Source organism: Sminthopsis crassicaudata, chromosome 1 (genome assembly GCF_048593235.1).
Source record: "Sminthopsis crassicaudata isolate SCR6 chromosome 1, ASM4859323v1, whole genome shotgun sequence".
NCBI lineage: Eukaryota > Metazoa > Chordata > Mammalia > Dasyuromorphia > Dasyuridae > Sminthopsis > Sminthopsis crassicaudata.
Window position 1 is genome coordinate 395,042,181 of NC_133617.1, and position 26,388 is coordinate 395,068,568.

At 38.4% G+C, this 26,388-nt stretch overlaps 1 protein-coding gene across 1 annotated transcript; it reads right to left on the reverse strand.

The window, feature by feature from the left end:
* Positions 1-1,443: 1,443 nt before the first annotated feature.
* NME4 (NME/NM23 nucleoside diphosphate kinase 4) lies at positions 1,444-24,546 on the reverse strand. Its single transcript, XM_074279814.1, has 5 exons — positions 24,311-24,546; positions 9,314-9,447; positions 8,281-8,382; positions 2,776-2,888; positions 1,444-1,859 (listed from the first exon to the last, which is right to left on the reverse strand). The coding sequence occupies exons 1-5, from the start codon at positions 24,456-24,458 to the stop codon at positions 1,739-1,741; spliced, it is 618 nt and encodes a 205-aa protein (XP_074135915.1). The 5' UTR covers positions 24,459-24,546; the 3' UTR covers positions 1,444-1,738.
* Positions 24,547-26,388: the final 1,842 nt, after the last annotated feature.

The window sequence follows — 26,388 nt, forward strand, 5'->3', positions numbered from 1 at the left end:
TCTCTGACATTGTTGGAATATATATGAATTGGAATTGACATTTACTCATGGGCACTCCAGTTTGGGGAAGATATTGACAAATTGGAAAATGCCTAAATAAGGGCAACCAGAAGAGTGAGGGAATCCTTAAGAGGATTGTTTAGAAGGATTAAATGAGATAACATACTTTGCAGATCTATTAGATGCCCTTTGAGGTTTCTTCCAATTCAGCAAATCCCTCCTTTACTTAGCAACAGTCCAGGTAGGAAGTAGATGGTGTAGGGGTAGGGAGGGAAATATCAAGAAAGGGGATTGAATTCTTTTTCTCTCTCTTTCTCTGAATAGTATTTTATTTTTTCAATTGGCTCAATTCTTTTAGATGGTCACATGTTTAGGAAGAAAATATCATCTTGCCTAGTATACCTGCATTCAGGGTATAGTAAAAACTACCTTATCACGCTCATTCCTACAAAATCCTTTTTCTAAATAACAAGTAATAGCTCTAATTCAGGGAGCAGTATGGTATACAGCTAGCATTTGCATCGCATTCAAAAGCTTGCAAAGCACTTTACAAATATCTTGTACTGTCACAACTCTGGGAGACATGGGCTATTATCCTCATTTTACAGATGAAACAATAGAGGAAAAAAGACAGTAAGTAATTTTCACATGGTCACCCTGCTAAGAAGTGAATGAGACTGCATTTGAATTGTCTTCCTGCTCCAGGCCTAGAGCTCCATCCATAGGAACCACCTTTGTTGCCTCTTATATATGGGTATCTCACAAACTGACCCAGACTTGAAATCAAAGGATGTGAGGTTGGATATGGATTTTTTTGTTACAGATAAATTAATTAGTGCATGTAAACTGCCACAGAGAGCTTAGATGCTACTTGGGTTTGCTTTTTTTTTTTTTTTTTTTTTTCATGTCTACTGCACTGCAAAATAATTGAGGAATCAGAGTTAGTTGGCTTTGTGACATCTGGGTTCCCAGGCTGAGTCCCTCTGTCCATCAGAGAGAAGGAAAGAGAATATTTGGGGCTTTAGCTTCATTCCACAAACTTTGATGTGTAATGTGTTTTCTACTCACAAAGTACTCTGTTAGGAGCTCTTGGGATTACCAAGAAGTCTAACATTCAATTGTGGACATTGAGGCACCTAGGTGTTGGGATGGATACAGCAATGAGCCTGGAGTTAGGAAAAGAACTGAATTTAAATCCAGCCCCATATACATAACTGTGTGACTCTAGGCAAATCACTTTATCTCCACCTGCCTCAGTTTCCTCATCTGTAAAATAGGGATAATAATAATAGCACCTACCTCAAAGGGTTGAGAAAATATTTGTAAAGCACTTAGCACAGTATGTGACCCAGGATAGGCTCTTAATAAATGCTTCTTCCCTTCCCCTTTCCCCCATTTTAAAATGCAAAGGAAAAACTTGATCCCCATTTATAGAAACAAGACTGAATTTTAATGTGTCTCCTTTAATAGTCATCATTATCTCCGGCTACAAGCAATTACCCCCAAGGTAGACTGGCACTGTGGTCTTGGGAAGGATTAGATTCAATCCTTCGAGGTTTGGGGCACAGAATGAAAAGGCACATAACTGGTATCAGAAAGGTCTCTGGGGGGAAGAGGGAGGTTAGGATAGGGGAATGGCAGGTAGCTTCAACAGGAAGGAATAGAGCATTCTCATTGGCAGAGGTAGTTGCTCCTGGATTGTAGTCAGTATGTGTGGGAGGTGGGCTGAGACTCTCCCTCACACATGGTACAGGTTGCTGTGACTACAGCAGTTCCAGTCCACCAGCTCACTGCTATGAAACCACAGGCTGATCTCTCTCTGGGCCACTTCCACTGAATCGCTGGCATGGACAACATTCCTGTACCAGAGAAACAAGCAAAAAGGATAAATGACAAGTCTGGGGGCCTTCATGTAGCTGGTGGTTGGTATTATCCCCTGTACTCCCAATCCTAACCCACCCTTAGACCTTTGGTTCTTTTACACTAGTCATCAACTTAAACAGATGGAGAAATAAATGGGTCAGAAAAACAGAGTACTGTTTTCTCCCACTTAAACTCCCTTTTGGTATTGTCTCCAGCTCACCAGAAAAGCTATACTTCTTTCCTTCAAGTAATTTTACTAATTCAAATTTACATAGTATTCCTCCATCCTCAAAAAACCTCCCTGATCCATGCATCCCACCAATTATTGTCTTAGCTAGAGACCTAGAGTCTCTTCAAGCTAAATGCTTGAAAAATCCATCTACAGTAAGTGTCTCCCTTTCCTCTCACTCTCTTTTTAATTCCCTACAACATCGGACTTCAGCATTCAACTCAAACTACTCTCTTCAAAGTTTCAAATAATCCCTGAATTGACAAATCTAATAGCCTTTTCTCATTCCTCATCCTCGTGGACCTCTCTGAAGCCTTTGAAGGGAACAAGCATTTGTATAGGCTTGTTATGTACCAGGCACTATGTTTAAAGCTTTAAGCTATATTCTCATTTGATCCTCAAAACAACGTGGGAGGTAGATACTATTATTGTCCCTATTTTAAAGATGAGGAAACTGAGGTCAAGAGAGATTAAGTGACTGTCCAGAGTCACGCACTAGAAAGTGTTTAAGGCCGAGTCCTAATTCCAGGCCAGTGCTCTACTTACTGGGCCACCTAGTTGAGATGCTATCAATCACGCCCTTCTTCCCTAGGTTTTCTGGTGATTTTGCTCTCTTTCTAAGCTTCTTCTCAGTCTCCCCTCTTTCAAACTGCCCAGTCTGCCAGGCCTTCCCCCACCAGTACCTGCTGATGTGAACGCTGAAGTCTCCCCGGATTGTTCCAGGGGCAGCTTCTGCTGAGTCAGTGTCTCCTACCATGGCCCTAGAGGTACGAACCACATTGTAGCCTTCCCAGACCTGCAACATCAAAAAGACCTACATGTTCTTTTCTATAAAAGGGAATTGAATAAGGCAGTTCCAATAGACTTGGGATAGAAAATGTTCATCACATCCAGAGAGAGAATTATGGAGACTGACTGGATCAAAGCACAGTATTTTCACCTGTTTCAAAAAATTTTCAAAAAAATATGTATGGATAATTTTTCAACACTGACCCTTGCAAAACCTAGTAGAACACAAAGTTTTTTTGTTTTGTTTTTTCCTGAGGCTGGGGTTAAGTGACTTGCCCAGGGTCACACAGCTAGGAAGTGTTAAGTGTCTGAGTTCAGATTAGAACTCGGGTCCTCCTGAATTCAGGGCTGGTGCTCTATCCACTGCGCCACCTAGCTGCCCCCAGAACACAAAGTTTTACAAAAATGTATGCTGAATTGTTTTTGTTTTGTTTTGTTTTGTTTTGTTTTTCTCCCCAGATTATTTTTACCTTTCGAATACAATTCTTCCTTTGCAACAACAACAACAACAAAATTCGGTTCTGCACATATATATTGTACCTAGGATATACTATAAGATATTTAATATGTATGGGAATGCCTGCCATCCAGGGGAGGGGGTGGAGAGAAGGAGGGGAAAATTCAGAACAGAAGGGAGTACAAGGGATAATGTTGTAAAAAAAAAAAAAAAATTACCTATGCATATGTACTGTCAAAGAAAATGTTATAATTATAAAAATTAATTTAAAAAATAAAGTAAAAAATGTATGCTGAAAACTATTTTTGCATGTATTTGGGAAAATAAAATAATATTGAAAAAAATCAAAATCAATAAATCAATAATTGAAAGGATTTGAAGAAGTCTGCAATATCTGTCTCTTATTTCCATGGATTTGTACAATTTTCCACAGAAAATTTCAGATGCACTTCCCTCAGCCTGTTTTCTGCCTTCACAGTTCCACTTTCTCTGGGAAGATTTCTTTGATTCTGACAATTAAAGTAGGTTCTTTCCCCCTTGAAGTTCTCCTACAAAAATCTGTCTCTCTCTCTCTTTTTTGCTCCATCATCGTCATCATCCTTTACTTTATACTGGATCAGGATATGTCACATCCTAACAATCAATAAATCAGCAACTGCACATTAGACATATACGATATGCCAGGCTATATACTAAATGTCAATGTTAAGCAAGCACTGAGATGCTGCTGTTTTTCATTTTCATACTCTTTGTACCTAGCACATGTTAAGTGAGATAAATGTTTGTTGAGTCATAGAATTGAGCACATCTTCATGGAGCAGTTGACCAAAACTAACCAAATTCAACACTCCACATAAGAGCAGGTAGAAATATGGAGGGGGAAAAAAAGAAAAAGAAAAAAGATAAGGACATTGGAATAGGGAAGGAACTTTGTTCTACACCTGTCCAATATATTCATCATATAATTGTGTATGTTAGAGTGACTCATATTTGTATTTTTCCCTCCCAATTTGACTATGATTTTCTTTCTTTTCTTTTTATTTAATATTTTATTTTTCCCCAATTACATGTAAAACCATTTTTAACATTTGTTCTTAAAACTGTGAGTTCCATATTCCCTCCTACTTCTCCTTATCCTCTCGAATTGAGAAGGAACATGTGAAGTTATACAAAACATTTCCATAAAAGCCATATTGTAGAAAAAGACATAGATTCCTCTCCTCCCCCCAAAAAAAATCCCTCAAGAAAAATAAGTTTAAAAAAAACTTTGCTTCAATCTGTATTCAGATACAATCAGCTCTTTGGACAGCATTTTTTCATCATAAGTCCTTCAGAGTATGGATTGTGATTTTCTTTTTACTTCTTCTCAATAGCATTTTATTTTTCCAAATGCATGTACAGATAATTTTCAACATTCATTTTTGTAAAACTTGTGTTCCAAATTTTTCTACCTTTTTCCATTATCTCCCACCTCCCCAAGGTAGCAAGCAAACTGATATAAGTTAAATATGTACAATCCTTTAAACATATTTCCATATTTGTTATGTTGTGCAAGAAAAATCAGACAAAAGGAGAGAAAATGAGAAAGAAAAAGCAAGCAAACAAACAAAAAAGGTGAAAATCCTATACTTTGATCTGCATTCAGTCTCCATAGTTCTTTCTCTGGATGCAGATAGCATTTTCTATCCCAAGTCTATTGGAATTGTATTGAATCATCCCATTGGTGAGAAGAGCTAAGTCCATCATAGTTAATTATAGACTGATTTTCTTGATGGTAGGACCTTGCTTTGTTTGAGCTTTGAACATTTTGCCCATTTGCACAAGGCTTTGCATATAGTGAATGTTTAATAAATGTTTGGTGAATGAAACAATTGCTCTGGTGTCCAGAAGAACTGATTGCCTCTAGAATCAAATATAACATTCTCTTTGGGATGTGAAGCCCCTCACAGCCTGCCCACTTCCTTCTTTCCCTGCTGCTTATGCTTTACTCCTTTCTAGGAGCTCTTTGCTGAAGCTGTACTGGCCTACTTGCTGTTCCTCACATCTCCCAACCCGGTGCCTTTTTTTTCTTAAATATTTTTTCCAACAAACAAAAATCTCTACTTTCTACTACACTCCCCCCTCCAAGTGAACAAAACCCTTGTAAGAAAGATGTATAGATAAATTCCTGTACCAATCATGTCAAGAAATAGATGTTTCAATTTCTATCCTGAGTCCATCACCTCTGTCAGAAGATCAGGAGCATGTTTCCTCATAAATCTTCTGGAATTGTGATTGGGTATTATGTTTATCAGAATTGTTGAAGTTCTTCAAAGTTGTCTGTCCTTTTGATGTTATCGTATAAATTGTTCTCCAGGCTCTGCTCACTTCACTATGCATCAATTCATAATATGTTTTTCTGGATCTCTGAAAGTGTTTCTTTCATAATTTCTCCCCTTATAATAATATTCCATTCCATCACATTCATGTGATGCTTGGAATCACAATGTTAAAAATCACCTAAGTGTGAAGGAGCAGGTCGATTCTCTGAGAGCCCCCACAAGTGTGAATAATAACACTCCAGAAGGAATTGCAAATCAGCCTTTACTGACGTAGATGTTGCTTGTGGATTGGGAATGAAATAAATCAGAGGGAAGAGGGAAAGGAGAGAAGTCAGAGAATGAAACTGCCTCTCAGCCTCCTTGTAGCATCATCATCCTCTCACATGAAGGGATCTGTTCTGCTGATCAGAATTAGATCCCCAGCAGTCATTAGCAAGTGGCTCCTGTAACATCAGGGGTGTGCTATAGTTAGCTTAATGCATAGCTCTCAAGAGCTGATTGTTAAATTTTCTTTTTTTTTTATTAAAGATTTTTATTTACAAAACATATGCAAGGATAATTTGTCAACAATGATCTTTGCATAGTCTTGTGTTCCAAATTTTCCTCTCCTTCCCTCCACTCTCTCTCCTAGATGACAAGCAATCCAATATTTGTTATACATATTAAAATATATGTTAAATCTAATATATGTAAACATATTTATACAATTATCTTGCTGCACAAGAAAAATCAGATCAAAAAGAAAAGGAGTAAGAAAACAAAATGCAAGTGAACAACAACAAAAGGAGTGAGAACGTTATATTGTGATCCACACTCAGTTCCCACAGTCCTCTCTCTGGGTATAGATGGCTTTCTTCATCACAAGATCATTGAACATTAACACCTCAAAACTTGGCAAATATTACAATTCTTTTGTTGATTGTCTAGACCAAACATTCATATACTACGAGTAACGTAACTGAATGTGGGATCATGAAATTATGATTTATTATAAGTAAATGTTTATCTCCCTATTTTATATACCTGTATACCCAGGGTCAAATAGACATTTCTCATGTAAAAAGAGGTTGCAAGTGGAAAAAGTTTAAGAAACCCTGGTCTAGACTTAAGAAAGTGATAGATAAAATGTTAAAGACCCAAAGTCAACTTAAAAGTGTGTGCTGTGTATATTTTCCCCTTGGAGAGCCAGTTATTAAACATTTACCAGCATAACACTGCCAGGAATATTTTCGCTCCTCACTTTTACTTTCTGGCTTCCTTTAAAACTTAATTTCTTCAGGAGGACTTTCCCAACCCCACCCTGCTCCCTCCACAAACCTTTACTCCTTCTTCCCAAGACCTTTGACTCACTTTCCATATCTTGTATAAAGATTCCACATATTATGTAAAGACAGTTATTTGCACTGTCCAAAGGGCTATAAAACTATGCATACCCTTTGACCCAGCAGTTTCACTATTAGGTTGTGAGATCATAAAAGAGAGAAAAGGACGAGTGTTTATGTGAAAAATATTTGTAGCAGTTCTTTCTGTAGTGGCAAGGAACTGGAAATTGAGTGGATCCCATCAGGTGGGGAAAGCTAAATAAATTATAGTATATAAATATAATGAAATATTATTGTTCGATAAGAAATGATAAGCAGGATGACTCAAAAAAGCTGAAAAGACTTATATGAACTGATTCTGAGTAAAATGAACAGAACCAGGATTATTTTGTACATAGTAACACTAAGACTATATGATTCACTATAATGGTCTTGGCTCTTTTCAACAATGAGGTGATCAAGAAAATTCCAATAGTCTTGTGATAAAAGTGCCAATCACATCCAGAGAAAAAACTATGGTGACTGAATGTGGGTTAAAGCATAGTATCTTCACTTTTGTTTGTTTTGTTTTTTCTTTCTCATGATTTTCCCCCCTTTTGGTCTTATTTTTCTTGCACAATATGACAAATATGTTTTGTATAACTTCACAAGTGGTTTCTTAATTGTGGGTGGGGATAAGGGAGAAAACCTAGAACTCAAAAATTTTAAAAACAAATATAAAAAAATTATTTTTGTTTTGAATGTAACTGGGGAAAATACTAAATAAATAAACACTATGACAAATGTGGAAATATGTTTAAAAGAATTGTACATATTTAACTTGTAGCAGAGTGCTTGCTTTCTTGGGAAGAGGGAAGAAGTAAGGAAAGGGAGAAAAATTGGGAACACAATGTCTTACAAAAATGAAAACTATCTTTACATACATTTGGAAAAATAAAATATTATTGAAATTTTTTAAAAAAGATTTCATTTGCATGTTGCAAGCAATCTGAGGGCAGGAATCATGTATTTGCTTATCTTTGTATCATTAGAACTTAGCACAATGCCTGGCCCACATGGTAAGCACTTAACTCACCATATTTTTGACTGACTGACTGACAGTGCACCTGCTCGCCGTGCAATCTCCTTTTGATAAATAAGGAAGACTAAAACATCTAGGAAAAGACCAACAAAAGAGCATAATTGTTGTGTTCCTTTTATTGCCATTAGTAGCATTTGCTGAACTTCCAGCACCCCAAAGGAAGCCCTCCCTCTTCTCACTTTCCCTCTTAGTAGAACCCAGACCCAGTCTAATCTTACCATAGCAACCACAGGACCAGAGCTCATATAATTGATCAAGTTTGGATAGAAGGGCTTCTTCTTTAGGTCATGGTAATGTTCAGCAAGAACTTTCTCTGGAGCCTGGAAGGCAATAGGGAGAGAACTGGGAAGAGTTTTGGAATCAGACAGCAACAAGAAAACTTGTAGAAGGTTAGCTTTCTCAGAATCTGATACATGCACCTCAATGGATGCTGGGTTGATTGATTGAATGGTAGTACCTCCAAAGTTCCAAAAAGCCAAGGGATTCCTATACCAGCAACCCCTCTCTTTCCAGCACCACACCTTCCCAGAGCATATCAGTTTTGCCAATGAGGGAAACAGGAGCTAAAAATGGATGCTGATGGAAAACTAAATGTCATTGGTCCTTGTAGGCATAAAAAAGAACCAAAGGGATCAAGTTAGAGAGACTCCACAATATTTCTTCCACACAGCCCTGACACTTGTACCAGAAATGATGGATTTCCATGGAACCAAGGAGAATGGAGGGCTGAAATAGCGACTAGAAAGTCATTAATATTCAAAGGGGCAAATACATGGAAAAGAGATTAGACACGTTCTGCTTGACCTCAGAGGGAAGAACTAGAAACCACATGTGAAAGTTGTAGAGAAGCTAATATCAAGTCAGCATAAAGACCTAGGGGTTCTCAAACTACAGCCCGCGGGCCAGCTGCTGAGGACATTTATGCGGCCTGCCGGGTTATGGCAAATGGGCTGAGAGGCGAAGACAGAGTGTGAAGTTTTGTTTTTACTATAGTCCGGCCCTCCAACGGTCTGAGGGACAGTGAACTGGCCCCTATTTAAAAAGTTTGAGGACCACTGACTTAGAGTTTCTGAAGATGGCAAGCTAAGCTGGTAATTGAGCTTGCTTGGCTGGGGCATCATGCAGGAAAGTCTGGCTTTGGCCAGTACTGGTGCCTTGCTTTGGAATCTTAACTTAAATTTTCCACATCTAAGCAAGTAACAGAGGCCCAACAGGGAGATTCTCAGACCCACCCATGGTAGGCACTGTTACCTGTAGTAGCTTCATGCCCACCAGTTTGAACCCTCGTCTCTCAAAGCGCCTTATGACATCTCCAACCAGCCTCCGCTGAACACCATCTGGCTTTACTGCAACCAGTGTCCGTTCCTGGGTTCTAGTAAGTCCTCCTGTAGGAAAAGGAAACAGAAGGTCATCACCAGGACTGAACTCTTGGGCCTGCTGGGGTCTGAATAAGATCAAATTCAATGAGGAGAAATGTAAAGTCCTATATTTGGGTTCAACAAAATCAACTGCATAAATATAAAACACAAGTATAATGTGATCAGATAATATTACATATAAAAAGGATCTGGAGATTTTAGTAGATGAGTTTAACATTATCCAATAATGTGATAAAGCGATCAAAAGAGCTAATGCCATCTTGAGTTGCACTGATAGAGGTACGGTGTCAAATATTTCCACTGTACGCTACATCTGGAGCGTTAGATTCTAGAGACTTTCTAACAAGTTAGAAGAGAATAACGAGGATAGTGTGAGAACTAAAAACCATATCATATGAAAATCCCTGAAGCAATTAAAGAGAAATTTAATCTAGAGCAAAGTTTGAGTGGTTCTTAAACTTTTGTTCTAAATTTTCCTTTATACTATTAAAAATTATTGAGAATCTGGCCAAAGAGTTTTTGTTTGTGTGGGTTATATTTATATATATTTACCATATCAGAAATAAAAACTAATTTTGAATTTGTAGACCCTCTGAAAGGGGTTCAGAGGCCCCCAGATCTTCTAGACCACACTTGGAGAACCACTGTTGTAGAGAAGACATAGGAGAGAAGGAAGTGGTGGGGGGTAGCAGGGATATGAACACTTTAAAGTATTCAAAAGAACATTATATGAAAAACATTAGACATGTTCTGCTTGATCTCAGGGAAAAACTAGAAATCATGTGGAAATAGCAAAGAAGCTAATATCAAGTCAGCATAAAGAAGGCCTCCTTAGCAGTGAAAGCTGTCCAAAAGAGAAAAGGAACTGAGAACCAGGAGAATATTGTACATAGTATCAAGAAGATTATAGGACGATCAACTGCGATGGACTTGGTTCTTCTCAACAATTCCATAATCCAAGACAGTTCCAAGGGATTCATGATAAAAAATGTTGACCTCATCCAGAGAAAGAATTATGGTGTCTGAATGAAGATTGAAGCACACTCTTTTCACTTTGTTGTTGTTGATGATGATTTTCTTTCTCATGGTTTCTCCTTCTGTTTCAAGTCTTCTTTCACAATATTACTAATATGGAAACATATAACATTTGTTACCTTCATCAGGTTGCTTACTGTCTTAGGGGAAAGGAAAGGGAGATAAAGAGAAAAATTCTAAGTTCAAAATCTTATAAAGATGAATGTTGAAAACTATTTTTATATGTATTTGGGAAAAAAATAAATACTAATGAGAGGGAAAAAAGAAAAGAGACTATGATAATAGATCTTGGATTTCACATGGTTAAGTTTTTAAGCAGAGGACAAACAACAAATTGGAAATATTCAAGTATTCAGGTACGGGTTGGATGAGATGGGGCTCAGACATTATTATTTGTTCACTTTCAAAGAGAACCAATTACATCTATTGCAATTGCCTGTAAGCTGGAGGAGGAGGAATGTCTTGACTGATATGTGAAGTGGATTTAAATGAAGCAGAGTTGCACAAAATTTTTAGCCTTAACTATCTTTGTGTCCCTGGACTAGTCATTTCACCAAAATGCCTTTTAAAAAAGTCATCAGCCTCACTCTTTCTTCCAAAGTCATTTGTTTCCTTTTCCTACAGGGGGACTTACTAGAACCCAGGACCGTCACTGATTGCAGTAAAGCCAGATGGTGTTCAGCGGAGGCTGGTTGGAGATGTCATAAGGCGCTTTGAGAGACGAGGGTTCAAACTGGTGGGCATGAAGCTACTACAGGTAACAGTGCCTACCATGGGTGGGTCTGAGAATCTACCTGTTGGAGCTCTGTTACTTGCTTAGATGTGGAAAATTTAAGTTAAGACTCCAAAGCAAGGCACCAGGATAAAAATCAAGGTGAATAACAATGGCCTGAGATGTAGTAGAAGACCTTAGTATCTTTTAAGTCTAATCAAGTCCAAGGTACTCCACAATACCTGCTCCAGCTGCCTTCATGGCATTGAAACAAATTACTCTCAACTGCCCATTCCCCCAGGAAGTCTTCACGTGCTTGGAGTATATCCCTTTAACTCACCAACAAATTTGAGGCCTATTGGTTACCCTCAAACTGGTTTAGCCTGTCTACCCAGATGTTTACTGAGGTGTGGTCATTGAACATGATACAGATACTTGGAGCCACAGGTGAGAAGTGAGTGAATCAGGTGGACACCAAAAATGGATGAGAAGCCCTAAAACCAGAAGCCCTCACACCAGAGATGCTAGTCTTCCTGAACAACGTACACACACACTCCACAGAAACTGTAGGACCAGAAGTCTCTTCATCTCTCCCACTGGCCTGGAGTGGAGGGGAGACATAGGCTGGCTACTTGGTCTCAGTTTTTCTGGCAAAGAAATTCTCTTTTTCCTTTTCTTCAGGAAATCTATTCAGTGTCCATGGAAAACTCCACTGTGGAAGGCTACATCTCAAGGGAGCAGAAATATTGCCTAAAGTCTGCTGAGATGTTTCAGCATCTCACTGTCATTTTGAGAAGACTCCAACCTGGGACTGCCCTGAAGAAGAGTGTCTAGAGGCCAGATCCTTCCAGTTGTGACAGCAACATGCATGTTTAGCACAATGTCTGGCACATAGTAACTGCTTAATAATGTTTATTGATTAATTGACTGATTACATGCTAGTCTAGGGCTCCCAGCTGGGCAAAAGGCACAGCCACAAAACAACAGTTTTTCCAGAGCAACTCACAGTCCTAAAAATACCATCCAATGACGTAGTCTGCCCAGTTACTAAGACAGCTTTGCTGGGAAGGAGGGAGGCTAATTAGGAACACATCCATGGGGAGACCTAAAGGTTTAGGCAGAGGTAGCACAGTTCCCCAGAGTAGGAGAAAGCCAAATCTCTGCCTCTTCTCTTTATACTTGTGTCCTGTATCTCAAAACTGAGGGAAAGGTACCATATTCCAACATACTGAAGGAGACAGAGTTATCCTTCAGTTTCCTCATCACTGTTTCATGGATCATATTTTTAAAATTAAGGAATGGTAGAGACTAATGTTGGGGGTTGGGGAAAATCAACTAGGTTATCCACTAATAAATAGTTCATCTTAAAACAGGCAACAAAGCACAAGGCAGAGGGAGTGGATAGAGAGAAAAGAAGGGAAAAAGGAAGAGAGAGAAAAAGAGAAGGGTAAAGAGTGACAGAGACAGAGAGAGGAAAAAGAGAGAAAGGAAGGGAAAGAAAAAGAGAGGGAGAGAGGGAAAGAAAAAGAATACAGGAGAAAATGGAATGTAGCCTTTTCCATGTGTACTAATTCTCTGAGAAATAATAATAGATTCAGGGAATTCTTACTGTAACTAGCGTGGCAGCAAATGCTGGGAACCAACAATAATACTGTCTTATTCCAATGTCCTTACTCTTTGACCCGGAAACCACACAGCTAGGCATATACACTAGGAGGTCAATGATTGAAAGAAAGGGCCAATCCATACTAAAATATTTATAGCAGCACTTTTTATAGAACTGGAAACAAATAGATGGCCATTACTTGAGGAATTTCTAAACAAATTATGAGACATGACCTTAATGAAAAGTTACCAAATTATAAAAATAAGAAATATGACAAAATCAGAGAAGCATAAGCATTACATGAAAGAGAGAAGCATTATATAAAATAATGAAAAATTAAATGTTATAACTAAGAAAATAGTTTACATTGATACCTACATATAAACTGCAATAACAAGAAAAAATATTGAATTGTATAAATAGAATGATCAATATCATCCCTGAAGAAGAGTTTTTAAAATGCCTGCAAACATGCCCATGTCTCCCCATCTTCAAAAAACCTGCCATCTAAAATGCCATCTAGAGAACTATGTAGACTGAAATTGGATTGAGGCATAATATTTTCATATTTTTTGTTCATTTTTCTTGTGATTTTTTCCTTTTTGATCTGATTTTTCTTGTATAACAAATATGGAAATATGTTTAAAAGAATTACACATATTTAACTTATATCAAATTGCTTGTTTTCTTGGAGAGGGAGAGAGGGAGAAAAATTTGGAACACAGTCTTACAAAAATGAATGTTGAAAATTATCTATACATGTATTTAAAAAAATAAGCTACTATTAAAAACCCTTCCATCTTTCTCCAGTTTTAGAACAATAACTGTCCACTTTGGCTATATTCCTGGAAAAGTCCATTTTACAATAGAAGCATGTCCACTTCCTTGCCTCTCACTCTCTTCTTAAGTCTTTACAATATGGCTTCTGAACTCATCATTCAATTGAAAATACTCTATCCAAAGTTGCCAGTGATTTCTTAATTGCCAAATTGAATGGCCTTTCCTCAAAACTCATCTTTGTTGACTTCTCTTCAGCCTTTGATTCCATTATCACCCTCTTCTCAACACTCCTCTCTAGGTTTTTGTAACACCGTTTCCTCCTGGTTTTCCTCCCACCTTCTGTCTGCTTCTTCTCAGTCTCTTTTGCTGGATGATCATCCAAGTTATACCTACTAATCTTGGATGGCCCATAAAGCTTTTGTCCTGGGTCCTCTTCTCTTCTTCTTCTGTACTATTTCACTTGGTGATCTCATTAGCTCCCGTGAATTCAATTATTTCTATGCAGATAATTCCCAGATCTATTTGTCCAATTCTAACCTCTCTCTGATCCTCTAGTCTCTCATCTCTGACTATTGGAAATCTCAATTTGGATGTCTCACGAACATGTTATATGTCCAAAACTAGACTCATCTTCCCCCACACACAAATCTTCCACTTTTCCTGACTTCCTGATCACTATCAAAAGTATCACTATATTCCCAGTCACACATGATACAACCTAGGTGACATCCTCAAATTTTCTATTATTTTTGAACCTCTTCCCATATCCAATCAATTGCCAAATCCTGTTGTTTCTACCTTCATAATACTTCTCCTATATAGCCTCTTCCTTCCTCTAAATTGCCACTACTCTGGTGTAATCCTTCATCACCTTATGCCCAGTTTCTTGCAATATCTGTCACTAAACTATTAAATTGATCCTCATTAAGCCTATGTGATCCCATCCCACCCACATTTAATTTACTCCAGCAGCTTCCTTTTACTTCGGGGATCAAATACGAACCTTCTGTTTCACTTTTAAAGCTGCTCCATGTCCTCAACATTTTTCACTCACCTTATGCAGGACACTCCATCTCTTGACTCAGTATTTTCACCTGATGTCTGTAACTTTCTCCCTCCTCATCTCCACCTCCTAGCTCCTTTAGCTTCCATCAAACCTCAGCTAAAGTCACATCTGCAAGAAGCCTTTCACAATCTTCCTCCATTTCAATGTCTTCCCCCTGAGATAATCTCCTAACTTGTACATAGTTGGCTCCCACAATTCACTGTGAGCTCCTTGAAAGCAAGGATGATTATTAGCTTTTCTTTGTATCCCTATCATTTAGCAAAGTGCTTAGCTCATAGTAGGTGCTTAAGAAATGCTTGTTGACATGACTAATATGGAAATATGTTTAAAAGAATTGCACATATTTAACCTATATCAGATTGCTGTCTTAGGGAGGATGGGGGGAAGAGAGAAAAATTTCAAACACAAAATCTTACAAAGACAAATGTTGAAAATTATTTTTATATTGTATTTGGAAAATAAAATATTATTGAAAATTTTTAAATTAAATAAATAAACTACACTGTGATTTTGCCAAAAAAAGAAAAAGAAAAAAGCTTGCTGACTGATTATATTTGGCCATAAAGAAGAAATGAGAAAAATGTCCCTTCTTCCTTATCCTTGGCAGAGTTGGGAAACTAGAGGAGCAGAACCTACACAGATGTTTGGATGAATTTTTGTTAAACTGCTTTTTTTCCTCTTTCTTTTTTATCCTTTGATAAGGAATGGCTTTCTGGGTAAAGATGGAGGAAAAGATACACAGAAATAAAGGTGATGTAAAAACAAAATACATCAATAAATATTAAGATACTAATATAATCACATGCATGATTCCATAATAACATCTTCACATAGATGGGACAAATATCATTATCTCTACTTTACAATTGAGGACATCAAAGTTCAGAGAAATTAAATGACTCACCCACTATCATAAGCAAATAAGGGAAAGAGTTGGTACTCAAACCCAGCTCTAAGATCACTGCCCTTTTCACTGTATAATGCTTTCTTTTGGCTTGCTAAATCTTGTGGATTATACTCTTATAACTTACCCCATCTTAAGCTACAGGAATTGGTAACTTCTTCTTTTTTTTTTTTTTTTAAACAACAACATAAGCATTTTTATTTCCATTAAGCATCTTAGTATCACAATGGAATGATGAGAAAACAATAACAAAAACATAAGTCTTTCTAATCTCTGCAAATAGCAGAGACGTAAATGGGGAGAGAAGAGAGGAAGGGAAGGGTGAGACAGGAGAAAATAGGGAGTGACAGAAGTGCCAGAACAGTTCTGATGTCACATTTCTCCTTCGACAGCCTTGGGAAAAGGGAGGAGGTGCAAGAAGGCGGAATGATGCGAAGGTACAAATGTCTTAAGTTGTCTTTGGCGTTTCTGCCTCATGATTGATATACACATGATCTGCACAGACCACCCACTGAAATCTCCGGATGTCACAGAAAATGCTAAGACCCTAATACCTGACAACATGACTCTCCTTCCTCTCCAAATGCCCTGGTAACTACAATTGGTGTTAAGACACATCCTGAAGACAGTGCTGGTGAGTCACCTGGGGCTGAGACAGGAACAAAGGGCACAGGGGGTTAGGTTGTAGATGGAGCCCAGGGTGCAAATTCACCAACATGTGTCCATGGTGTGCCCCCCAAAGAGATCTGAGAGAAGGGAGGTGGAGGTGGTGGTGGCAGCAGCGGCAGAAGTACAGATCTGTTGGGACAGTAAACAGAATAAAGGTCCAGTGCAGACACTATAGCTTCACTGTGCCAGGTGGCAAACTGTCATTGCAAAGTCTGTAGTAGCGAAGATCATTTACTAGTCGGTGTACATTCTGGGTGAACGATGGCAGGTCCCGATCCATTTTGAAATTCCTCCCCAGAACATTTTTCTGGTTGGAATCCACACCATCACAGCTAGCCAGAAACTCTGGGAGGAAGGCCGCATAGAAGCTGTCAAAGTCAACTGAAGCCATGTTGTAAATGGTAATCCCTATCTCTTCTTGCAGCAGGTCATGTGACTTGTGGACCAGAACTTGAAGCAGCACATTCACAAACTGAAACAGCATGGTGGTCCGAAAGATCTTTTTATGATACAACTTCTGCTTGGTGTTCAGAGTCTCCAAGTAACAGAGATTTTGTTTAAATAAATGGATATCAGGTTGGAGGAAAGATTGTCCAAAAGCCTGCATGATGGCACTGAATTGTACTTCATTTTCCATCTGCTCTTCTGTAATTCCTCTATGGACACTAGCCAGGACGCTAGACTTGAAGAAATAAGGAATTGGTAACTTCTTAGGGACTTGTTAGCAGCAAGATTTAAAGAAAAGGCTATTATAGACACCAGGGAAAGCATCCAGAGTCCATCTCAAAAAGCTCTACTCTTGACTTGCTACTGAGTCATTTCAGTCACGTCCAATTCTTCATGACCCCTTTGAGGATTTTCCTGGCAGAAATCTTAGAGTGGTTTACTATTTCCTTCTCCAGATCATTTTGTATATGAGAAAACTGAGGGAAATAGGGTTAAGTGATTTGTCCAGGGTCACATAACTAGTATCTGAGACCGAATTTGAACTCATGAAAATGAGTCTTTCTGATTCTAAACCCAGTATTCTGTCCACTGGGTTACCTGGTCCTGATATCTATTATCAATATAGGAATAGATTGGAGGATATTAAAAATAGGTGTACTCCACCATCATGGGAGTTCTTCCTTGGCTCTTGACTCTTCTTTCTCCATACTAGTAAATAAGCCATAGTGATTTCTCAGTGACTCAGACCAGATACTTTAATTTTGACCAATATCTATTCTTTTATCCACTAACATTATGTCAAATCCTAAAGCAAATTTTTTCCAAAACCTCATTATTTTAATATCAATATAGAACTGTAGTTCCTTAATTAGGGAAAATCTTTAAAGAAGTGGAGCAGGAGCAAAGACTATCTCCTTTAAGATGATAGTTCCTCTTTTTGCATACCTCAATCTTAGCTTCCTGGGTCCAAGTTCAGGTGAAGGTAAACGAGACTATATAATGCCAGTCCAATCCAGCTTATCATCCCAAATCCCCATTTTTATTAGCTTTTTGTTGAAGAAATTAGCTTACCATACTAGCTTTTAATTGTATCTGGAAATACAATGATTCTTAGGCTTAGAATATTCTGTGGCATCATCCTAGCCACCCAATTCTTACCTATCTGCATGTGTTTATATTTCACCCTGATAAGGTAAATAGCTGAAAATAGGTGAAATAGCTGGTTGGTGAAGCAAATAGGATGCTGGACCCAGAGTCAAGAAGACATCGGTTCAAATCTTTACTAGCTGTAAGATGCTGGAAAAGTCATTTAACTACTCACATCCTAATCTGGGAAAGTTATTTAACTACTCACATCCTAATCTGTAAAATAAAAAAAAATAATAACACTTACATCACAAGTTAGTTGCAAGGATCAAATGAATTTGTAGATAAAGTGTTTTGTAAATCTTAAAATGCTATATGCACATTAGCTATTATTATTAAAGTGGCACAATGGATGGAGTACAAGGCCTGAAATTAGGAAGACTCATCTTTCTGAGTTCAAATCTGACTTATTCAAATCAGAGACTTATTAGTTGTAAGACCCTGGATAAGACACTTAACCCTGTAAAATGAGTTAGAGAAGGAAATGGCAAATCACTCTAGTAGCTTTGCTAAGAATATCCCAAATGAAGTCACAAAGAGTTGAACACAGCTGAACAACAACATTGTTATTACTAATTCTCTCGTTTCTTCATCTATAAAATTGGGGTAACAATAGCACTTACCTAGTTGGATAATTTTAAAGATCAAATTATTTTCTATGTAAAGTACTTTACAAATTTAAAGCACTATGTCATATTAGCTATTATTATTACTTCTCTGAGTCTTAGTTTCCTCATTTATAAAAAGAGCTTAATAGTATTTAGACTACCTATTTGGCAAGGTCATTGTGAGGCAAGTACTATGTAGATGTGAGCTTTCACTAATAGCCCTTTAAGGTCATGCAGCATTATCCCCATTATACATGAAGAAGTGGATAAAGTTGAAGCAATGTGTTCAGTCACAAAACCAGTAAGTGGTGGAGCTGAGTCTCCTGATTTGAAAGCTATTATTCTTTCTGTTATTCTAAGTTGACTGGTATGGTGTGAAATGGTAAGAGGAAGCTCTCTGTATATAGGATTTAACAGTTTATCTGCAAAACTACAAAGAAATACTAAGGAGAATGGCGTTGATTAACTGTCCTTCTGCTGCTCCAAACCAGGCTGTCTTAGATCTAGTCCTCCTATGCACTCCTTATGCCCCCCAAACAGCAACTTGGAGATAAGATGAACAGAGATAGTAAGGGATAGACTGACCTTAATCATACAACATTCCCCGAAAGCCCCACCCTCCATAACAAGAATTACCACATAATTGTCTGAAAGCAGCTTGAGGAGATAAGAGTTTTGAAAGAAAAAAAAAAAAATCTATGAGGAAAAGACCCAGAATTGAACAGGAGAAGTCTTTCAGAAAATGCAGAGGTATTTTAATGACCCCAAGTGTCTCTCTGAAACAAAACTATCTTTTTTTATAAGGTTGCATAATCTACAAAGAAAGATTGTATCCTGAGCATCTCCGAGGGGGGAAGTGATGGACATTGTAAAGAAGTTATGAAAGATATCATCAAACTAGGATAAAGACTATGACCAAAGAAATCTATGGGATGGTCTCAGGACAAGAATGAGAGATGCTGATAAAGATGTTCAGACACAAACAAACAAACAAACAAAACAAAAACAAAAAAACAAACAAACAAACAAAAAGATTGTACCAGGTCTTATGGGAGGAAATGAAAAAGAGTTGCACAAAAAGAACAGACATTGGTGGATTTCAATCTACAAGTTTAGAGACGGTATGTGAATTGAAGGGATAACAAATCCATTTTAATATTCAATTAAGAAAAAAGGTGAGACCTATTCTAAAGTTACAATATCCTATTCTGCATAAGGGTCCAAACAGTTCTTCTTAGAACCTCTTACAATGTGCCCAACCCAAAACTAACCTGTCACAGTCAAGGGCAAGAATGAGGACACAAAGCTTTCTGTATGTGGTCCAAAGGACTGGAAACTGGGAACCATGACAGAATGTGTGGGGTTTGACCCAGTTTTTGCTTATGGCTTTGGGAAATAATATCTTTGAATTTGCAAATAATTTTTAACTTTTCAAGGAGACATTTCATCTATTAACTCATTTGATCCTCACAACAACAATACTGGAAAGGAATCAAGCTTGAGATTTTATTCCCCTACTAATTTTCAGATGAAGAAAATGAGGCATAAAGATTAGGAAATTTTTCAGAGGTCATATGTTCTGTGGCTAGCTACTTAATGAATAAGTTGGTAACTGAAATTCCAGTTTCTTAACTCTTAGATGAGTAGTTATATAAATTTGAGAGCTTATATAAATCTGACACTAATGCGGGTTCCTCCCTCAGAGCTCAATTTCCTCATATGTAAAAAAGCAGAAGTTGGACTATATGCCAGAATTTCTTGCATTGCTTATATTATGATTTGTATGACAGTAAGATGCCCTAATCCCCAAATTCCATGAAGTCTCAGAGTTGAGAAGCAGTATGTTAAAAAAAAAAAAAATACTGATTTTGGAGTCAAAGGACATGAATTGCAATATTGCAATACTATAACTTTAGGCATAACAATTAACCTTTTTGAACTTGTTTCCTAATCTACACAGTGAGAATTGGACTAGATGTCCTCTGAGGTCCTTTCTAGCTCTAGCTCTATGATTATATGATCCTATCTCCTGGTCTTGAAGAGGCAGCTGAGTTAATATAAGGGACAGAACATCCACAGAAGGTTATAAAATTCAGCTCCATCACAAAGACAGCTTTTCTATTCCTCTAAGTCTCCCCAGCCTCAACCTGTTTTCCCCTAGCATTCCAGCATTCTTTGGCTCTCAGGGCCAATGTCTTTTTGTGGCTTGGCCCAAGGAAAAAGAAATTAGAGATATTTAATTCAATTCAATTCAAAGAAAGTAGATAAAGGTGAGAATCTACTATGTTTTTAGTAAGGTGAAAGTCTTGAGAACTCTAATTAAGCAAACCATTAGTCAGATTATGGAGTCCTCTATCTCTCCTGATACAAAAATAAAACAAAACAAAACAAAACAACAACAACAAAAAACAGAACCACACCTGGTAATCCTCAAAGTGAGAGCCTTAATAATGTGGCCTTTCTGCAGCTCAGCTTCTTAGAAAAAGATGCTTCATTTTATAGACAGAGTTAGGGAGAAACAGATGAATGATTCATCCAACCTGAAGGATAAGGTAGAAGAGTAGCTTCTGCAGATGCTGAACCAAAAGGAACATTATTAGACTTAGGATCAGAAAATCTGGATTTCATTCCCAGCTCTACTATTTACTAACCATTTGAGTTTAAACAAATCATCTCCCCCTTTCGTATATAGAAATTTCTGTATCTGTTAAAAATAAAAGAGTAGAATTAGATGACTTCTAAGGTCTTTTCACTTTATAATTCTTAGATTATGTTTAGAGGAAACTAGGAGACATAGCAGATGAAAGCCTGGGTCAGAAAAACCTGCCTACTTGTTACTGATTGAGTAACTGTGGGCAAGTCACTTAAGCTCTATCTGCCTCAGTTTCCTCATCAGTAAATTGATAATTATAGAACCTACTTCCCAGGGCTGTTGGGATAAAATAAATGTCCCAGGACTCTATTCTTGGCCCTATGCTGTTGAAAGTTTTTATCAGTAATTTGAGTAAAGGCATAGATAGATGCTTATCAAATGGGCAAATGACAAGAAGCTCAAAGAAATAATTTAAAAAGCAAATGTCCCTTTATTGGGAATTGGCTAAACAAATTGTGTTCTCTTTTAAAGTAATATTGTTATTGTGTCATAAGAAATGATGATCATCAACTCTGATGGATATGGCTCTCTTCAACAATGAGATGATTCAAACCAGTTCTAATAGTTCAGTAATGAAGAGAATCAGCTACACCCAGAGAGAGGACTATGGGAAATGAGTGTGGACCACAACATAGCATTTCCACTCTTTCTGTTATTGTTTGCTTACATTTTTGTTTTCGTTCTCAGATTTTTTTCTTTCTTTCTAGATCCAATTTTTCTTGTGCAGCAAGATAACTGTATAAATATGTATACATATGTTGTATTTAACATTAACATATTTAACAAGTATTGGACTATTTGCCATCTAGGGGAGGGAATGGGGGAAATAAGGGGAAAAGCTGGAACACAAGGTTTTGTAAGGGTCAATGTTTGAAAAATTATCCATGCATATATTTTATAAATAAAAAGCTAAAAAAATTGATAATCATGAAGAGTTTAGAGAAACTTGGGAAGAGTTGTATAAACTGATACAGACTGAAGTAAGCAGAAACAAGAGAACAATTTCACAATTAATGTAAAGGAAAACAACATGGAAAAATACCAATCAATCAATCAATCATCATCAGATTTCAGATCTCTTGCAAGGCCCATTAGTGACTTCAGAGAATTGATAATAAAACATGCCTCAATAAGAGAAGTTATGGACTACAAAAGTTGAATGAAGTATGTATTGTCTGATAAAACCAATATGTTGATTAGTTTTTACTATAGTTCTATAGTTCTATTTTCCATAGTGGGGAAAGAAGAGAAATCATTGGGAAGTGATAGTAATTTTTTAATTAAAAAAATTTTTTTTAAATTTGTATTTCTAAGAGAAACAGAGCTAGAGAGACAAGTTGAATGACAGTTTGGATCCAATAACTAGAATTTGAGGTAAAAAAAAAAAAGAAGATGAAATTTAAAAGAAATATACATAAAGTCTTATACTTTACATTTGGTAACTTAACAAATATAAGGTGAGAGAAGCATAGCTAGAAATCAGTTGCTATGAAGAAGACCTGAAAGCTCTAATAGACCCTAAGCTCCATATGGTAGCCACCAAAAAAACCCAACCCCCAAAACCAAATGGGACCTTCAGTCTTCTTGAGATATATAGTACTCAAGATGATTCAAGGTGATAATGCAGTTGGCCTGCTCAGACCTTATCTAGCACACTGTGTTTACTTCTGGGTGCCACATTTTAAGGAGAACATTGATAAACTGGAGCTCATCCAGAAGAGAACAAGTTGACTAAGATGACAAAGGATCTTGAGAACATGCCAGTTAAAAGAACTGAAGTTGTATAGTATGGAGAAGAGAAGATTAAGAGAAAATATATCTGTCTTCAAGAGGCAGCAAAATGGCATAGTCGATAGAGTGAGGGACTTGGCTCAAAGAAAACATGACTTCATAGCTCAGCTTTGTGATCCTGGACAAGCTCTCTCAGCTCCAGTTTCCTCGTCAGCAAAATGGGAATAATAATAGTATCTACCTCTATTTATTATGAAAATCAAATGAAATAACATGTAAAGTGTTTTGTAGTTCTTAAGTGCTATATACAGGGAGGAAGACAAAAGTTGACCCGAAAGATACAAAAACTGAGTAATTTTGTTTTTACCATGCTAAATTTAACCTACACTTTAAGGAAACAAACTGTATGTAATAGAAATTAATGTTTCATATAAAAATTAAGTGTTATATAAATGTTAGCTATTTTTATTAGTTGGAAAAGGAAATGGTAAACCAGTATCTTTACCAAGAAAACTCCAAATGGGATCATAGTAAATTGGACAATTACAACAGCAATTAGTGTGGGAAGGGGATTAAATTTGTTCTGCTTGGTTCCAAAGGGCAGAGCTAGGAATGATGGGTGAAACTTTTAGAAAAGCATATGTAGGCTTAATATGAGAACAAGAATAATTCCTAATAATTAGAACTGTACAAAAGCTGACAGGGGCCTCCTCGGCCAGTACTGAACATTTCCTCTCTAGAAGACTTAATTGAAGTAATTTATTGAATGTGTTGTAAAGAAATTTCTTATTCGAATCCAGCTATCCTTCCAGGTTCTTTCCAATTTTCGAGCTACTGTGATTCCAGGAACCTGGCCCTGTTTCCCTTTCACTGCTCACTTTATTGCCTTGCTCCCCCACTCTCAACAAGCTGGCTAGGTCTGCAGACCTCCAATCTAGCAAGAAAACAGGGGTGCAGAGCTATAAGAAAAGAGGAGTCATCAACCAAAGCTGGAACAAAGGACAAACAGCAGATATTTTGGGGGGAGTCTATGGTTGACTCCGTGCTTAAAAGTAGGCTGCAAAGACCATAGAGCAAGGGTTTGGAGAGAAGGAATTAATTTTCTGATTCGATTTCAACCCTTCGTGCTGGCCGTGAGAGCCTATATTCTACACTGTCCACTGTCCACGTGGGCGCCTCTGCAGACCAGGGAACAAAGAGCCCAGCGCAGAAGACCTCTCCCTATGACTTAACTGGGTTAAGAAAGCGAAGCAGGCCACAGGGAAGGATGCTGGCCGGCCAGCCCATTCGCTGGTTTTGCAATCATCCCGGAAGATCGGGTGGGCCTGGAAAAGGGGGAGGGATTGGGGAGAGTTTGAGTCGGGAGCTCTCCGCAATTCTCCCGAAAGCAAGGCGGAACAGGCAAAGGAGCAGCGGTTGGTGGAGGGAAGGTAGAACCCTAGCTTCTCCATCCCCATCCCGGCAGCTCCTTCATGTCCTCCGGGGCGGCCCGGGCCTCCCTTTTCCACTCACCAGAGTTGTAGCGGTGCGGAATGGAACTAGGCACTCCTCCGTGGGACAGGGACAGGAGTAGCGGCCTTGTACCCAGGGTAGGGCTACTGCCCTGGACGCAGCCGCGGACCAGGAGGCTCCGCAGCGCGCAGCATGGGAAGAAGCCCATGTCCGGCCCCTAACCCTGAGCCCCGGGCGGCCGGGCTGCTCGCCCTCAGCCCGGCCGGGTCCCCAAGTAAAGGGCGAGTGGGAGGAAGGGACGGACAGGGACCGGGGCGGGCCTGGTCAAGCACTAGCCTCCCGCCCCCATCCCAAAGGGGTGGGAGGTGGGGCGGGGAGTGGATGGAGTATGGGTGGGAACACAAGCCGAGTTTCAGGTTTCAGACCCACCCCTTTGAAATAGCTTTTTCCTTTCCTTTTCTAGGGATGGCTGTTGTCCTATCCACCTAAGTACCCTTGCCTCCCCAATCCCAAATCCTCTCCTCAGTGATTGTGGTTTAGGATTGGGTCTGATTATCCAGCTCAACCTCTCCCACTCTCTTTTGTATTGTCCAGGATAGGACGAATTGTGGGGTGGAGAGGAGTCTGGGGGCAGAAACCTTTCCGTTACCTGAGGGAGACAAAGAAGAGAGACAGGGACAAAGACAGACAGAAGCAGATACAGAGAGAGAAGTTAAAAGTAGTTGGAGATTAGATCTTTAAAGCTTTTTCTATTCCCCAACCAAACACCTGGTCTTTGGGCAGGGATGGGGACAGGACTTCTGCACTCAATGTATTAACAAAAATCCTCGAAAGTGAATTATGGAAATATTATCCATAATTAACCGAGGACACTGAGACTCGGAAAGGTGAAATCAGCTTGTATACAACAGAAGACAATCTTCCCCAACGTTCCCCCTCCACCCCCGAGACTCCCTTGATCCTACACAATATCCATAAAGATCTGTAACTAAGGGACAAGCAGGGGCCTCTTAACGATGGAAGGTTAACAAAAAGTTCTCTTTGTCAAAAGAGGATGTATGTGTACTATTTGATTTTTGTTGGTTTGGGGGAGATGGGAGGGGAGAAAAGGGCCGGTTTTGTATTTTTCCCACGCTTAAGTATCTGGAAGGACTGAGCTAGTTGCACTAGAATTAGACACTTCCCTCTCTTTGTTTAAAAAGAAGGGGGATCTAGAACTGATTTGGACCTCCACTGGTGGGGTCACATGATTAATCCACACTCTTCTTTTACTGCAAATTGCTCAGTAACTAATATCTGCAGGAGGGACTGTTTCTTTACATTCCAAGAACTAGAGGAAGACTGATGAGCCTTATCTCTGATCCAAAAGAAAGAATTAGATGAACATCCAGACCTTGGGAGAGTCCTAGCCATTTCTGCTTGCCTGACTTGTGTGCACAACCTCAAGCTTTCCCCCACCATTTCCTTGGATCTTACCTTTGCCTCCTCTGAAGCAGAGGACAATATAAGAGGGGGCATTCTAACCCTTTCTGAGGAGAGGGAATTTATTCAATGAGTTTGTGTTCTGGAAGGGCTAAATCTGTTTACTCCAGTGTTCTGACCTCTAACTTAGAATCCAAAGCTTCCAGTTGGAAGGAACTTTAAGAGGCATCTAGTCTAATCCAATTAAAAAATCCTTTCTACAGCATTTTTGACAGGTGGTCATTCAGTTTCTGTTTGGATGCTTTATCACATTATAAAGCAGTTCATTTTGTTGTTGAATGGACTCTCTTCAATTCAATTCTGCCCACTGGCACCAGAAAAATCATGCCTTAGTATGTTAATGCATGCTTCAATCAGTCAAAAATTAAACATGTATTCATCACCTATCATTTGTGAGGCATTTTGGCTATACAAAAAGAGGCAAGGAGCAGTCTCTGCCTTCAAAGAGCTCACAATCCAATGGGAGTAGATGGAGTAGAAAGCTTTGAGTTTAAAAAAGAAAAACACACAGAATTGCACATGTTTAACTTGTATCAGATTGCTTGCTGACTTGGGGAGGGGAAAAGGGGAGAGAGAGGAAGATAAATGTTGAAAACTACATTAGCATGTATTTGGAAAAATAAAATACTATTTTAAAAAACAGTGGTTTGGTGAAC